The sequence below is a fragment of the Helianthus annuus genome, chromosome 16 (genome assembly GCF_002127325.2).
Source record: "Helianthus annuus cultivar XRQ/B chromosome 16, HanXRQr2.0-SUNRISE, whole genome shotgun sequence".
Taxonomy (NCBI): Eukaryota; Viridiplantae; Streptophyta; class Magnoliopsida; order Asterales; family Asteraceae; genus Helianthus; species Helianthus annuus.
The window spans coordinates 13,792,661-13,809,877 of NC_035448.2; the positions used below are offsets into that span (position 1 = coordinate 13,792,661).

The window sequence follows — 17,217 nt, forward strand, 5'->3', positions numbered from 1 at the left end:
AATTGTGCAGAATTAGAAGCAATGGGGCTCGTTTTGCTTCTTTTTTGAAGGTAAGACTCATTTATTCAAGTTTCCATTTTTAAATATCGGTTCATTTACAATCCGTAAACTTGAAATCGTTGTCGATTAAGCTTCATAAAAATGTTAATATTGACTTGTTTATTATGAGTTTCAGATGCCAAAACATCAATTTGAAAGACTTTGTTTGATTATCTAGGTTTTAGTTGCTTCTATGAAGTTGTATGCATAAGTATAATTTTAGCGATCGCTATAGCGCACTACGTAGCGTATAGGTTAGGCTTGCTATTAGGGTTGTAGCGATAGATAACCACAGTTTAATTTTTTTTTAAATATAAATAGCGATTAAATTAGCTATAAATAGCTGGATTTCAGGTTTTTGTTAAATATACATGTAAAATAGCGTATATACTATATACCAAGGTATTTTGATATAATATACATATAAACAAATCTTAGAATTTTTTTTTTCTAATGTACCGCTATTTATCGTTATTCGCTATGTAGCATATAGGTATGTTATCGCTATTTGTTGCTATTTTTAATGACTTATTCTCACATTTAAATAATGATTTTTAAGCATCTATAAATCTATAAATGCCTCTATTGACTTGTACAAATTGGTAGGAATTGGTTGCAGAATGATTTTGGATATCCTCTTGTTATGAAGGATACCGACAAGTGACAATAAATCTTGCTTGACAAAAATGTTATAAAAATTAAGACAACGCTTTGGCCTGTTTATAAAACTTTAATTAGTTTTGATGAGTTTATAACACATTGCAGATGGAACGTTTACACAAAGATGGACGGGTTGTTGTCGACGGTTCATGGCTCACTGCAGAGCTGTTAATGATGACAGAGTTGAACCATTATATGGACATTTGTGGACATCTCTACGTTTACATTACCATATCTAAAATCCCTTCGACCTAGCCGAAATCCGAAGCAATGAATTCAACACCTCCTTCATATCAGGCCGGGACTGAGGTGTATCGTTCGTGCACCTCACTCCGAGTCGCAATAACTCACGCATTTCAGCCGCACCTTCGGCTAGTCCAGAAACCAGAACCGACACAGGGATGATGGACCTGCGCCCCGTCATCCTTCTAGACCACTCCACCAAATACTCTTTTCCCCCATCCACTGCACGCCTCCCTGTAGCAAGCTCCATCACCAACACACCGTAGCTATACACATCACCTTTTGTGGTCGCTTTACACGTGTGGCCATACTCCGGTGCCACATACCCGATCGTCCCCGCCACCATCGTGCTGACATGGCTTCCACCACCTTCAACAATCCGTGCCAGCCCAAAATCCGTTACACGGGCCGTCCCCTTTTTGTCTAGTAACACGTTGCTAGCTTTTACGTCACGGTGCACTATCGGAGGGTGACACTCGTGGTGTAAGAAAACCAACGCGTGTGCTACGTCAATGGCGACGTTAATTCTTCTCCTCCATGGGAACCGAATACGGTCGTGAATTAGATCTTCTAAAGTGCCCCCCTCCATGTACTCGTAAACCAAAAGCTTTTCCGCTCCATCTAAGCACCACCCGTAAAGCGTAACCAGGTTCGGATGGGGCCACCCGAACCCGTTTCCGGTTAATACTTCCATTTCAGCTTTAAACTCTTTTTCCCCTTCTAAACCCTCTCGTAACTTCTTTTTCACCGCAACTACTCTCCCATCCGGCAATACTCCTCTATAAACCGTCCCGTAACCACCCCGTCCGATGATTCTATCATTTGAAAAGTTCCCGGTGGCGGTCAAAATATCAGCATGCGTGAATGCGGTTTTGTCCAAACGGATTACCTTCACCTCGTCCGATAACCATGGTGAAGAGTTTCCATAGCCACCTGACAACAGAACGCGTGGTTGATTCGTGGTGGTCTTGGTTGATAGGCAGATAACGAGCGTCATTATTCCACACACCATGAATGCGAACGATAGAAAGACGAAAATGAAAAGCGCCCCCCATTTTGATTGTGGTGTTGTTCTGCCGCTACTGGTTGTAGTTGAACCGTTTGTTGAGTTGTTTATAAAAGAAGGCAGACGTAACAACGGGTCACCGAGGAACGACCATATCTCAAAAGTGGCTAACTGTCCTGTGTCGGGAATGTAGCCAGAGATATACGGGTTGTAGGAGACATTGAAGCTGCTCAAATCTGTCAAATTGTTCAAGTTCGTCGGAAACGTACCAGAGAAATTGTTGTATGATAAATCAAGATTCCGCAAACATTTCAGATTCCCGAGCTGCATCGGAACTCGACCCGAGAATCTGTTCTGAGAAACATTTAACACAACGAGCGCCATGTTACCGATATTATCAGGAAGTGCACCGGAAAGTTCGTTTCCACCCAAGTGCAACATGCTGTAGTCATCCATGTTGCCGATACCTGGCGGTATCTGCCCCGATAATCGATTCTCGCTGAGTTGAATGTATCCCGATATCTTCTGTACTCGTACGTTGGATTCTGGTAGGCAAACGGAGAAAATCCCGTATCCTTTAAGTAATTTATCCCATAAGGTTCTACATTTCTTCATGTTAAGAAGCGTATACACGAAAGTAAACGGTTGATAATCAGCCGGTATCCATCTTCTTAGCGTCGAGCACTCTCCAGAATCGGCAATCAGATCATCTTCTCGGTTTAATATGAAAGACGGTGTCGTATTCTTCCCTATGTTCGCCAACTCATATGGAATTGGACCGGAAAGTTGATTGTTTTGAAAATTCAGCCACAGCAAACTGCTACAGTTCCCTAATTCCGGTGGGATTTCACCGGTTATCGAGTTGTTTCCGAGCATTAACCATAAGAGATTTTTCAACTGTCCTAAACTTGGAGGGATGGATCCGGTTAATCGATTGTTAGAAACATCAAGAGCTTGGAGTCCTGGCATGTTACCGTATTCTGAAGGTATGCTGCCGGAGAATTGATTGCTTGCAAGAAATAAGAACTTCAAACTTGCCATACGAGAGATTTCGACCGGCAATAAACCGGACAAATTGTTGTAACTCAAGTCTAGAGTTGAAACATTCTGCAACCGGAGTATCCCCGATGACAGTAACCCGCCGGTGTAGTTGTTCGAATGCAGAAGTAGAGTCCTCACTTGTGTGAGCCGTCCGAAAATCTCTGGTATATCGCCCCCCATATGGTTCCGGCTTAGATCCAAGAACTTCAAGTTTTGTAATTCAAGTAACGAATCAGGAAGTTCGTTCGTAAGTGAGTTGTTGCCTAAAAACAGCTTTTGAAGATTCGGAATCGATCCAAGTTCTCCGGGTATTTTCCCGGAAAAAAAGTTTCCCCACAGGTTCAAGGTGGTTAAGTTCTTGCAGTTTGAAATCTCCTTCGGGATTTCTCCGGTGAGTCCGTTTTCCGACAGGTCTAGTGACTCTAAGCTGCAGTTTTCAGGAAAAATCCACCCTGGGAGTGTGTCGTTTAACCGGTTTTCGCACACGGTGAACTCCTTGAACATGTGAAACCCAAACCACAGGTTTCCGGTCAATAAGTTCGCGCTCAAATCAACGTACTCCAACTTCATACACGCTTCAATCGAGCGTCCGATTTCTCCAGAAAAGTTATTCGCCGAGAGGTTAGCCACCACTAGACTATTGCAAATCATCGGTAAGCCAACAGAAATCTCGCCGGAGAGTCTGTTAGTAGATAAGTCGAGAACTTCCAGACTGTCGAGTCCGATCAAGTTAAGCTCACCATCAATCATATTGTGTGATAGATTCAACACTTTAAGGTTTTGACAGTTACCCAAGTTCCCCGGGAGGCTGCCCGAGATGCGGTTCGCTGATAAGTCAAGATAGGCAAGCTCCGTCAAGGCCGAGAAGTTACCGAATATGTTTCCCGCGATATTGTTGTTGGCGAGGTTAATCCCGACAACTCGGTTTCCAGAACAGGATATTCCCAGCCAATTGCAAGGCGACCGCGCTTGCAAGTCCCATCGGTTGTAGTCTCCTTGATTCACCTTATTCCCTTGTTCCATAAATGATCTAAAACCGAGTAGTACTTCTTTGTCGGTATCGAGTGAGTCTCCAACAGCTCCCCTTCCTGAAATCATAACCCATTACATTACAAAAGTTGGTTAAACCTTTGTTCAAAACAAACGAAGCGCGTAAAACATATTGATCAATCAAAAACTCGAACCGTTCGGGGGCTAAATTACCTGTGACTAACATGAAGAACACGACAAACACGAGATTTTCGGTAGGCATGGCTATGTTTTTACATAAATGAGCTCAATTGAATGATAATTTAAAGTTGAAAAATGGAAGATTTGCTAAAACATGTGGAATGATTCAATGGGAATATAGAGAGCGCCTGCAGGAAATTGAAGTACACCAAAGTATACTATTTTACTTGACTAATTTTAAATTAATAAGATTAAAAATTGTCCATGGCTTTATAGCCTAGTGGCATCCTGTGGGCAGGATAAGACTTTGGGACCGATAGGTCCTGAGTTCGATTCTCATAAAGGGGTTTTTCCCATATTTATTGGGTTTCCTCCTGAATTGGTGTATAGGCATTATGCCTAGTGGAGATGGATATGATCGGGTGGTTCCGCTCGTGGCACGATGTTACTACAGTGGTCCATCAGTCGTTCAAAAAAAAATAAGATTAAAAATTGATTATGAAATTTAATAAATTAATTATTTTATAACTTCTTTTTACATGTTGACCTTATTTTTGTTGTTATTTCATATGATAATATATTATTGTGAGGCAAATTGGAAATATTAATCTATGGGTTTTACAAGTAGTGTGATGACTTAAGGGGGTTGGTACGAGGTGCGTACGTGCAAATGCACGCGTGCGGGCTAATTGTTTTATTTGTTGTTTGGTTTATATTTTGGACATTCCTTTGAATCTTCTGCAACTCTGCCATTTGCCACCTTATCCGAGCTTACCTTGTTTAGCAAGTTTGTTATGGTGTAACCGGCCTTTAGAACAAAACTGACTCGAATAAAATCCATAACCGACATAACTGAATGCTTGGTTTTGAAGCCTGGGATTAATCGATGTTTCGGTTTTGGTTTTGGTTTGGCCCAAGTTGTTATGCTTTTTTGTTTGGATTAATGCGGTCAATGATTTACGCGCTTTTACAATCAAAGCTGTAATTAAAATTGAAAAAACGATGCAATTCAAATCGGAACTCTAGATGATGAAATTTGGACCCCGAGGGTTGGGGGAAGTTTGTCCACCGAGATGTTTAGATGTTTCTATCCATTGCCTTGTTAGATCATCCGTAATAGTTAATGCCCTCTAAGGGGCATTTTTCGCCACATCAGCATCATAGCATCCTTCAAAAATTATGCTATGGTTAATGCTCTATTATTCATTACTTTTCATTCTTCTCTTCGTTGGACATTATTCTAAAAATGTTCATCACTCTTCATATCCATATAATGCCCTATGGGGGAAGGTGTGGGGGCGTTATCAAACTATTTCACGTCCCTATAATGCCTATTATGCATGGTCTTTTTATATGTAACGTGACTTTAAATGGAGCGAAACGCTTAATTATTTTAATGTACCTTAACAAAACGCTTAATTATTTTAATGATTCATAGTTCCTTGAATTTACTAAAATGAACTAACCAACACCAGTCAGACTTATAAATTAACCAAACTAAACTAACAATAACGTCTTATTTAAAAAGGCTAGTTCGATGACTTTTTTATATGTTTACTCATATAAGTGACTCGCATGGTCGCATTAAATGGCGAAGAAAAGAGGCAAGCTAAAGGGGTTGTTTGGCAATCTTGTGCTGAGCTATTACGAGACCTGATTAGGGCTGAAAATGAACCGAACTTTCAACGAACAACTTATGAACCGTTTAACACGAAGTTCGTTTGTGTTATCTCGTTTAATAAATGAACGAACACGAGTAAGAAATTATGTTCGTTTAGTTAAATGAACGGACATTAACAGAGGTCGCGTTTGTTTATTTGTATTCGTGAACGTTCAGTAACATCTTCGTTTATGTTCCGTATCTAAATTTAGGTTAGTTGGTCTGTTTTGTGAGACATTGTTTTATTTTAATTATGTTTATCGAGAGTAAGTTAAGTACTAAAGTATGTTTGGATAATCAGGTTAATACAGGGGCGGACTTATGTGGGGATTAGGGGGTGCACGGGATACCCCTCAACTTCTTGGCGAAGTGTAATTTTGTAGTGTAACTTTATATTTAATCCCTGTTTTTTGTATCCGGGATGCCCATGAGAAGATATTAGGATACCCCTGAGTATAGATAAAGATGAGATAAAACAAAAATTTCAAATCGATGGACGCGAAAATTTCCGGTGAACGAAACTTGCAGCGGTGGATTATAGAATACGGAGAAGGTGAAGTGATAAATGGAGGAAGATAAATTGAATATTATAATAGGGAGCAAGAGAGCATCGGAAACATAAATAAAAAAGTAAACAAAAGCTCAGTAAGTAGTCAAACTCAAACTTTCATAAATATTTAACTATTTATTTTATTTAATTTGTTTTGTTATTAGTCGTCGTTTGTTTTAATTTTTGTTACTTTATTTATTTATCATTTTATTTTATTAGATTTACTTTACTTGTTAATAATTTTGGTTTTTTCTTTTTGGTTTTGAAGATTTTTTTTTATTACAACCTAAATATTATTTATAGAACTTCTAATATTTAAAGCTTTATAAAAAAAATTGATAACCTTCTTGTGTGCATTTCGTACGTCCATTAATAAAAAAAATTGATAATCAACGTATTCTTTAGATAACTATGGAATATGAAGAGTTATTAACAATTTTACTTTCAAAAATAGTTTTGGAACACACATATCTATACCTAATTAATACGTAATTTCAGTTATATCTGGTCTTAAAATATCATATCATAACCTAGTTATATATATAAAGACACATTTTTACTAGCTGCCCAGGTCCCTTAAGGACTCTTGAATTCTCAGGGATGACCCTAAGTTTAAAAAAATATGGCCCATTTTTACAAGCCGCACCGGACTTTTGAATTCTCGGGAATGGCCCTAGCTAAAAAATAGGGATACCATTGAATTTTTCTTCTAGTTCCGCCACTGAGTTTATATATATATATATATATATAGGATTAGGTTCAAACGTGAACATTTTCTCCAGCGTGAACTTATCTGGGCCCTTGATTTTGTAGATGATAGATCTTAGATCAATGGCAGAATTGTAATTAAAGGTTTAATAAATTTAATTTAAATTTTAATCAAAAGGGTAAAATAGGGAACTTTCATATTAAAGATATGGAAACTAATTAAATTGTAATCCCCTAAAATCCCTATATCAGTTTCAATATATTCTAACAAACACACACATACACCGCACACACACATATCCCCCAGACGACAGCAGCAGAGCCGGTGACGGCACGACGGCCGGCCACCGTGGATGGTGGTCCGGCGAGAGCTTACACTGGATGGTGGTCCGGCGACAGCACAACGTGGGACGTGGATATATTCAACAAACACACACATACGCCGCACACACATGTTTTACCGGAACCCTAGCGCCGCCGACATATCAGCGCCGCCGGCCACTTCCATCTTCATCACCGTCGGCCACCACCATCTTCATGTTTTACCGGAACCCTAGCGCCGCCGTTGGTTCTTCTGGAGATCAACAGTCGCGGCCTACCACAGGTATGTTCAATGGTTTGTCATGATTGTATATTGGGTTTCACTGTTTTTGATGATCTTTGTGATAGAATCAGGTTAGTGATGAAGGAACTTTATGCTGTAATTTGTTGATTTCACGGTTGTTCTTTGATGCTAAAAGCAATGTCAATTTGAGGAATTCAATACAAGCACGGATTCAGGTAATGTGTGGTTTGATTCTATGCAGAGGTGGCAACATGCCCAGAACATTTTTGATCCATATGTATTTATCACTAATTAATGTGCCACATATATGGTTTGATTACAGAAATTATATTATTTTTTTATAAAGTGATTTATGTGGTTTTTTGCATTACGAGTACAATTGGACGAATTTCGCCGTGATCTTTTGTAACCAACTAGGGGTAGGGGTGTTTAATATTCGGGTAAAACCAAATTCAGAATCGAATTTGTTACGATTACAAACCGAGGTAACAAAATTCAGATTTGGTTAGGTTTCTTTATTTTTTGGTTTAAACAGAATTCACATTAAAGGGTTTTTGGCCTAGCGGAACGACGGTATTTAGGTGTGTAAAATGGTGCCCGTCTCCAAGAGGTACACATGTGTATAGCGTCTGTTTAATATCTCAGTTTTTTTTTTTGTGTGTATTGAATGTATAAAGTTGTTGATGTACACTTGTAAATTATGCAAAGTACGAGTTGCTGAGTTTTTTTGTTCAATTCTTTGATTTTACTATGTTTTTAAGGCGATGTACACATGTGTATTCTGATTTTGCTTGTTTTTAAGGCGATGTACACATGTGTATTCTGATTTTTGCTCTGGTTTTAAGGTGCTGTACACATGTGTAATCTGATTTTTGCTCTGGTTTTAAGGCGCTGTACACATGTGTATTATGATTTTGCTCTGTTTTTAAGGCGCTGTACACATGTGTATTCTGGTTTTGCTATGTTTTTAATGCGATGTACACATGTGTATAGCGTCTGTTTTTGTGATACCTCATTTTTTTTGTGTATTCAATGTGTAAAGTTGTTGATGTACACTTGTGAATTATGCAAAGTACTAATTGCTGAGTTTTTTTTGTTATTATAGGAGACGTCGTAAACGAGGAAAGTGGAGATGGAAGGTCGATAAGGATGATTCACGTATGAGGTCGATAAGGATGATTCACGTATGTTTGTTTGCTTGCTTGGTCGATATGGATGATTCAGCATACAACGCGGCGAATAGTTGTAAAAGACTATGTCTTTTTTATTTTTCCGATTATGTTGCGTTTATTGTTTTCACGAAACTGGAACTTGTAATTGTATGTTTTTTTTGGTTTGGCAAACATTATGGAAATTGTTATTTGCTTAATATAAAATAGGTTTACAAGTTTTGTTTGTTTATATGTATGTAATATGTAGCTAATTACACATATGTACCATGCTGAGTACACATGTGTACTGTTCAATTCATATCAAAGTACACATGTGTATACCGTTGAAATATGAAGGTTACGGGAATCTTAAAAATCATAATCCGAATTCTGGTGACGAAATCTAAAAAATAAAAATGAAATAAAAGATAATGTGGATAATGAATTTAAAATAGGAAAGATGTAACTTCATTCAATTATTAAAATAATGATTTAAATATAATTTTTTATATAATTACAATCATACCCTTAACAACTAAAAAGGAAATCAATGGTCCAGATCAGTTCACGCATGGGATTAGGTTCACGCTGGAACCCTACCCTATATATATATATATATATATATATATATTGGGTGGATCTACTTAATGTTAATGATGAAAGATGCCGATTTTATTCGTAATTTAATATATGTTTGTTTCTGTTCATGACGTTCGTTTGTGTTCAGTACCTTAATTAATGAACGAACACGAACATGTCCATTTCCTTAGCGAATGAACACAAACAAAAAATCTTGTTCAGTAAGTGTTCATAAATTGTTCGTGAACACATGTATTTCCTTAACAAACTAACACGAACAAAGCCTTGTTCGTGTTCATTCAGTTTGTCTGTAGCCCTAGCAGGCCTGACCGATTAAGAGGTAGCCTTTGAATCGGTTAGCATGTTTCTAAAATTTACCCATAAAAAGGCTCCATTAACTATTAAGATATGTTTTTTAAATGAAAAAACACACTCTACCTCTAACTGCTCTGATAATTCAGATATAACCTCTTAATAAAATAATTAAAAGGATACCAAAATTCTGTCCCATGCATCAATCAGTTATTCAAAGTGATGCATATACTATACTATTCTATTAAAAAAGTAAAAATGAATTATTATTTAACGAACTTAACCGAAATAAAATATATGGTTACACGACACGAGTTTATATTTAAACAAGAAAGTTTGTTTTATTGCTCTAAGTTTGGACGACCCGGTTGTCGTGGTATCATATATGGAAATTATTGTTAAATAATTTATATCATTTTGTTTGCTTGTATGAAAGTTAACTTTTGTTTTCATATTTTATATTCTACGAATAACTAGTTATTTTCCGTCCGCGCGTTGCGGCGGGACCCAATGACTACAAAAGGCGTGTAAGCAACGGCAAACGGATACCGAACATCAAAACATAAATAAAATGACGTGGTAAGGATAGTCAGTCCGTCATAAAAAAAACGATTTTAAATAACCTAATATATAATAATAGGACCCACACGTCCTACACGTTGGAAATCCGGTTGTTTTCAGTTCAATTATTACGGTGCTAACACGTTAAAATATGGATGAGCTCGGTACCGGTAACGGCAGCGAGAGTACCGATTTGGAAAATCATCAAAATTAGGTACCGGCACCGAAAATGCTCGGTACAATACGGTATGGTATTTAAAGGTAAAAATCAATAAATACAGGTATGGTGCTAGACCGGTGTCGAACCTAAAGTAACGATTCTGAAAACGCCAAAAGGTGGATACCAAATTGGTACCGAAAATGATTTGGTACCGATACGATACCGGTTCGTTTACAGGATTTGGTACGATTTGCTCATCAATATTCTAAATATCCAAGTTAATTTTACATGCTACAATTCATTCATTACAGAAAAAAACAAAAAAGAAAGCAAAATAAGTTGTTGTGTATATAAAACCTCATTCAAACGAAAAACAGTTTACTTACTGTGTGTATGAAAAGTAATATAAACGGTACAATTACTTGCATTGCTGCGTTGCTACAGGATTTGTGAGCTTGGTACCGAAAATACCATTACCGAAATCCCCAAAAGTGGGTACCGATACCGAATATACCTAGTATGGTACGGTTCGGTACCGGTCGGTACTGGTACGGCACCGGTATTTGAGGGTAAAAACCGGTGAATACCTGTGCAGAACCGGTACCGAAAATACACCAGTTTGGTAATTTAAGACCGGTACCTATACCCGGTACCATTTGCTCATCTCTTAATTCTAATTTTAAGTAATTCTAATAAGAGTAAACTGCCATTTTGGTCTCTGTGGTTTGGGCACTTTTGCCATTTTAGTCCAAATCTCAAACTTTTTACATCTGGGTCCCTGTGGTTTGTATTTTGTTGCCATTTTGGTCCAAAACTCAAATCAGATCAGATTTAAAAAAAAAAAAAACCTGATTTTTGTCCTTTTCTTTAGGGGCATTTTGGTCATTTTGCCTAACTACCCACCCCACCCCCACCCCTACCCCCACCCTCTCTCCCTCTCCTTTTCCTCTTTCTCTTTAAAAGAAACTGAAACCTGCTTCTCACCACCACCACCACTCTCTCCTCTCTCTGGCACCACCGCCTCCATGAACTTCACCACCGCCACCGCCACCTCCTCTCCCTTCTCACCAGTGCCACCACCACCTCACCGTACAAATCTCCACTCACCATCTTCATCCCCACCCTTTAAACCCTAGCTCCACCACATTCTGCCACCAATGGATCCCTGCCGGCAATCCCGCACCATCATCGATTGTGGGTGTTAATGGAAGATGGAGTTTGGTGTTGTGGATGAGAAGCCGTCGTCGACAATGAATCCCCTGCAACGAATCCCAACGAAGCACAAAATCGGAGATCTCGCACCACCATTCCCGAACGGAACAACAGATTCAACGCTCCACCACCATAACCGCCGCTCTCTCTCTGTCTTCACCACTTTGAACAACATTTCTAGAGAGAGAAACTAGAGAGAGAGCTTCAAGCTGCATCAAGGGCGTTCTTATCGTTCGAAGGTTGCGTTCTCTTTGTCTCCGTCTTCGTTTTCTCCGCTTATCTTGTTCCGGTTCTCTTATTTCAGATCTATCTCGTTTGAAAATAAGTTTTGTAGCTTTGGATCTGGATGTTGAATTGTGTTTTAATGTGGATGTATGTGTGTTAGTGTATTAACCCATTGGAGAAGATGATCTCAGTGGGTGATTTTGGGGAGGGTAGGGATTTAAGATGAAGATGGGTCTGCAATGTATAGTTAGAGAGAGAGAGTACAAAGTTTATATAAATTGAGATTGACAAAATTGCCCTTGCATAAAAAGACAAAACAACCAGCTTTCAACAGTTAAAAAAGGGGGGTTTTGAGTTTTGGACCAAAATGGCAACAAAATGCACACCACAGGGACCCAGATGTAAAAAGTTTGAGATTTGGACTAAAATGGCAAAAGTGCCCAAACCACAGGGACCAAAATGGCAGTTTACTCTTCTAATAATTCTAATTCTAATTTTAATTTAATAATATTATCACTGTTCATTCAGTTTGAATTTTATCATAGAGTAAACTGCCATTTTGGTCCCTGTGGTTTTGTCACTTTTGCCACTTTAGTCCAAAACTCAAACTTTTTGCATCTGGGTCCCTGTGGTTTCAGTTTTATTGCCATTTTGGTCCAAAAATGAAATCAGATCATATTTGTCTTATAAAATCCTGTAATTTTATCATTTTCCTCAAGGGTAAATCAGGTCATATTTGTCTTATAAAATATGGTATCTATTTATAAAAGAGAAATGATCATTTTGCCCTTGCGGAAAATGACAAATCGCAGGATTTTATAAGGTAAATATGACCTGATTTCATTTTTGGATCAAAATGGCAATAAAACTGAAACAACAGGGATCCAGATGCAAAAAGTTTGAGTTTTGGATTAAAGTGGCAAAAGTGACCAAACCACAGGGATCAAAATGGCAGTTTACTCTTTATCATATATGAATTCAGTTTTATATTAGTTTTCATATTTTATATTCTACGAAATAATTCAGTTTTATATTACATTTTAATTATGAACTCAAATTAAAAAAAAAAGTTTGAGATACTAATTTCATCATAGCTTAACAACTACAGATGACTAATAAATACGAACATATAAAGGCATATTTTGTATTTACTATTTATTCATTCCGGTGTCGTGATTCAAGTAACTTACACGATTGGATTGGTACAATACTTATAATTAATTCAAATAAACTATGAATTATTGGAAAGATATTATATAGATGTATGACGTCAACATCGTTGACTGGAATTTGGTCAATTGAACGTGATATTTGATATTTCCTCTTATATTGATTTTGATATGTTCAAATTCAAATTCAATTCAAAATAAAATAGAAATGGGATCGGGAAATAATAAGGTGATATTATTGAGAAATTTTGGAAAATTAAATCCACATCGTTAATACGCTTCGTATAGACCCATACAATACGTATTAGGTGAAATTCAAATTTTAAGATCAGTTAAAGGTTGATACTGTCCCCATCATGCGGACTAATACGCATCGTATAGGCCTATACGATGATAGGTTATCCTTCAAAGCTGACATCTAGAGTTCACATGCAAACCCTATACGGATCGTATAGGCCTATACGATCCGTATTATAGTAAGAGTTTGCTTTCTGTCACTTAAAAGTAATATAAAGTGATTGATGTCAGCCCTATATGGGTCGTATAGGCCTGTATTAGAGTACGAAATTGCATTATGTTTCCCCTATTTAAACGATAAAGGAAGACGCAGATGATATATATCGTCTTCGTTTTTTCTTTACATTCGCTAACATGTCTTGGTTCAACCTTAATCACATTTTCGGCGAGTCGTCCGACACAAACACGAGCACGTTTATTCCGGAAAGCAGTGTGGCATAGCATTTTTTTAACCTGTTCTGTTTTTTTTATGAAATACTTAACACACCGTTTGTATTAGGAGGGGTCTGTTGTCCCCGATTCTTACGATGGGAGATGAAATGATGATCATGCAGAGGAGGTCGTGTCCGGCTTTCGTCCCCATCATAAGGAATCGTTGTTGCCAGACCTCAACGAGGTAAGTATTTATTTACTTTTTTTATTCGGCGTTAAACTTACCATTACCTTTTACCCATTAGGTTTTTTTTTTTAATTTTGTTGTGCCCCACCAACCGTTGTTGCCAGATCCGAACGAGATAAAAATATATTTACTTATTATTATGAAGGCTTTTCGATGTGCCGTTATGATTTAACTGTCAGTTTATCATGCCTAGCTATGATCATGGTTATGGGTCTCCGTATTATGAAGCCGGTTACGGTGCCTCGTACGGACAGAAAGAATATGGCAATAACTTTTTCGTTAGTGGTGCCACTGGCGTACAACAAGACGTTGGTGAGCCTTCTAAAAGTTAACACGCTTTCCGTGCTTAACGAGTACAAACCCATTAATCTGGCGGGTTTGGTGTCTAATGTAGTCTCAAAAGTTTTGGCTAGCGGTTTAAAGTTGGTCTTGAAGTCTATTATTTCGGAGAACCAATCGACGTTTGTCAAGAATGGATCGATTTTAGATGGGCCTTTTATGATAAAGGACTACTTATCATGGATGAAGGGAAAAAAGGAGAAACGTATGATCTTTAAAATAGACTTAAGAGAAGGCATATAACAATTTTAATTGGATGTTTCTAGACACAATCATGGAAAAAGATGAAGCTCCCAGAAAAATGGCGAAATTGGGTGATGTGTATCATATCCACTACTAGATCGTCAGTTTTGGTCTATGGGTCACTGAACTTTGAGTTTAAATATTCAAAAGGTATACGTCAAGGTATCCAATCTCTCCATTTTTATTTGTTATAGGCATGGAGGTGCTAACTTTTCTTTTTAATAAGGAGGTGGATAAAGGTGTGTTTAAGAGGTTTGCATTACCATTTGGGGGCATTATATATCTAGTTTTCTCTTTGTTGATGATGCTCTAATAATAGGAGAGTGGTCAGATTCAAACACCACCAATATGATCATATTATTAAGGTGTTTTAACTTAATATTCGGCCTCAAAATTAATTTTGTGAAATCAAATCTGATTAGGGTAGGGGTAAATGAGCATGAGGTGGTTGGATTGGCAAACCGTCTAAATTGCAGGGTTAGCAAGATTTTGATTCTGTAACTCGGTCTTCATGTTAGAGTGAATATGAACCTTATAAAAATTGGCAGCCGATTATTGATATTTTTGACTCCAGATTAGCGGGTTGGAAGACGAAGACTATCTCTTTGGGTGAGAAACTCACTATTCTTAAGTCAATTCTAGAAAGTTTACTCACGTGTTACTTTTCTTTGTATAAATCCTCAGTGCGTGTTACTGAGATATTGGAAGCAAAACAAAGGGATTTCTTTTGGGGGAGGTCGGAGAATAATAAAAAGCCATGTTGGGTGGCATGGGATAAAATTACAGGGAGAAAGATGAGGGAGGTCTTGGTCTTTGTTCGCTTAAGGTCTAATCAGGGGCGGTTTTCAGAAGGGTTGTGGCAGGGCCACAGCCCGGGCAAGTTTTTCGGCCGTAGTGTTAATTTTCCGCATTTTGATCGAAATTTTTTATATATACTATGTCTGGCCCGAGCTTGCCCGGGCTTTTTTTAGTGCCCGTGTCTTTCGGCCCTGGCACGTTCAACGGGCAAGATTCGTCACTGGGTCTAATATTGCCTTTTTGATGAAGTGGTGGTAGAAATATATACTTCAAGAAAAAGCAAAGTATTGCACGTGTTAGTTAAAATTGTTAATCCAGTTTTCATTATCAATCACTAATCGTTGGGTATTTCCAATACTCTTTCAAATCAAATAACCAAAAGATAAAATTAGCAAGCTTCATAACATGTTTTTTTAATCAATAAAGTTCTAACACGAACCACAGACTCTTCGTGGATTCGACACACTTATTGCCACTAGCTACATAGTTTGAGGTAATTAGGAACACACTTTAACTCTATCTTTGACCAGACCACGACATCCGATCAAGAGGGAAGGTTCGGTTTTGGCTTGACCCATGGCTGGACAATTACCCCACTTAAAGCCATATTTCTGGTCTTGTTTGCTGATGAAAAAACCAAAGATTGCTTGGTGAAAAATCGATGTCAGGAAAATTGGATGGGGCTTAGTGTTGAACGGGAGTGGAAACAACCCCCGTTGTCAAGTGCAACAAATGGCGAGTACCAAAACCTTCTGTTGAAGCTTGAGGGGTTTTAGTTTGGGGAAGGACAAGATTTATATGGATGATTTAAGGTAATTCTCGGTCGCCACTGTTAAGAAGATGCTTAGATCGGACAATTGCGACTGCGATTCAATAGTATTTGAATGGAATAATTGGGTTTCACTTTAGGTTAATGTGTTCGGGTCAGGGCTGGCTCTCAGCAAGTGCCGGGTGGGCGTCGGCTCAGGGCCAAAATCGTAAAAGGGCCCGAAAATTTTTGAGTTTATATATTTTTTTATATAAGCTATATCGAGCCGGGGGTCTCACTGGAAGCAGCCTCTCTATTCCTACGGGGTAGAGGTAAGACTGTCTACATCTTACCCTTCTCAGACCCTACCTTAGCTTTGCTACTGGTGGGATTTACTGAGTATGATGATGATGATGATGATTTATATAAGCTATATATACTACATGATACAAAACAGGGAAACAAAATCAGTCTGTTCTAGTTGTAGGTGGACTCCGTTTTGAAGCATAGGACCCCGGATCGAATCTATTTTCTAGTTGACTTTTTTCTTTGTTTTTCTGATTAGGAATTGAAGTTCACAGGATATGTCAAATGTAGTTTTCTTCAACTTTATCTCCATTTAAATGACATTCACAGATATTAAAATGTTGTTTTCTTTTATTAATAAATTCATTAGTATTTTATTTCAAGGAATCGTGTTAGAACTTAACTAAACCGAATTTTCCCTTCTATACGGTTTGACGTAAATTTAGTTTGGAAACGAGTTGGGTCAATTGTAATCTATACTTTATCACGTCGCTACTGCATATTGTATACGTTTTGAGTTAGTCTACATTTCGACGTAAAATTTTATTTGGAAACAAATTGGTTCAAATTTAATATTTTTTCATTCAATGGTATGAATTTGGATTACTTTACGTTTCAACGTGAATTTAGTTCGGAAACGAGTCGGGTTAACAGTGGTCTATAATTTATTCGTCGCGTATGGCATCGCCGCAACGCACAACGTGTAAAAAAGCTAATATTATATTGAATCGAAACTTTCAATGTTTTTATTTAGAAACTTTGAATATTATATTATTACAGGGCGTATAGGGCCCTATTATTTTATCTCGCTCAGGGCTCAAATTTGTTTTAATATTTTCGGAGACGGCCCTGGTTC

The 17,217-nt window shown here is 37.8% G+C and overlaps 1 protein-coding gene across 1 annotated transcript; it reads right to left on the minus strand.

The window, feature by feature from the left end:
• Positions 1-731: 731 nt before the first annotated feature.
• Positions 732-4,301, minus strand: LOC110916220 (probable LRR receptor-like serine/threonine-protein kinase At1g74360). The gene is made up of 2 exons (XM_022160974.2): positions 4,193-4,301; positions 732-4,077 (listed from the first exon to the last, which is right to left on the minus strand). The coding sequence occupies exons 1-2, from the start codon at positions 4,239-4,241 to the stop codon at positions 935-937; spliced, it is 3,192 nt and encodes a 1,063-aa protein (XP_022016666.1). The 5' UTR covers positions 4,242-4,301; the 3' UTR covers positions 732-934.
• Between the last annotated feature and the right edge of the window lie 12,916 nt (positions 4,302-17,217).

What these genes read in the sequence shown, in the direction of transcription:
- LOC110916220 (XM_022160974.2), bottom strand. Translation starts at nt 4,241, where the DNA reads ATGCCTACCGAAAATCTCGTGTTTGTCGTGTTCTTCATGTTAGTCACA. An exon ending in GTTCTTCATGTTAGTCACAG is followed by an intron (nt 4,078 to 4,192) that starts GTAATTTAGCCC and finishes TTATGATTTCAG; the next exon opens with GAAGGGGAGCTGTTGGAGAC.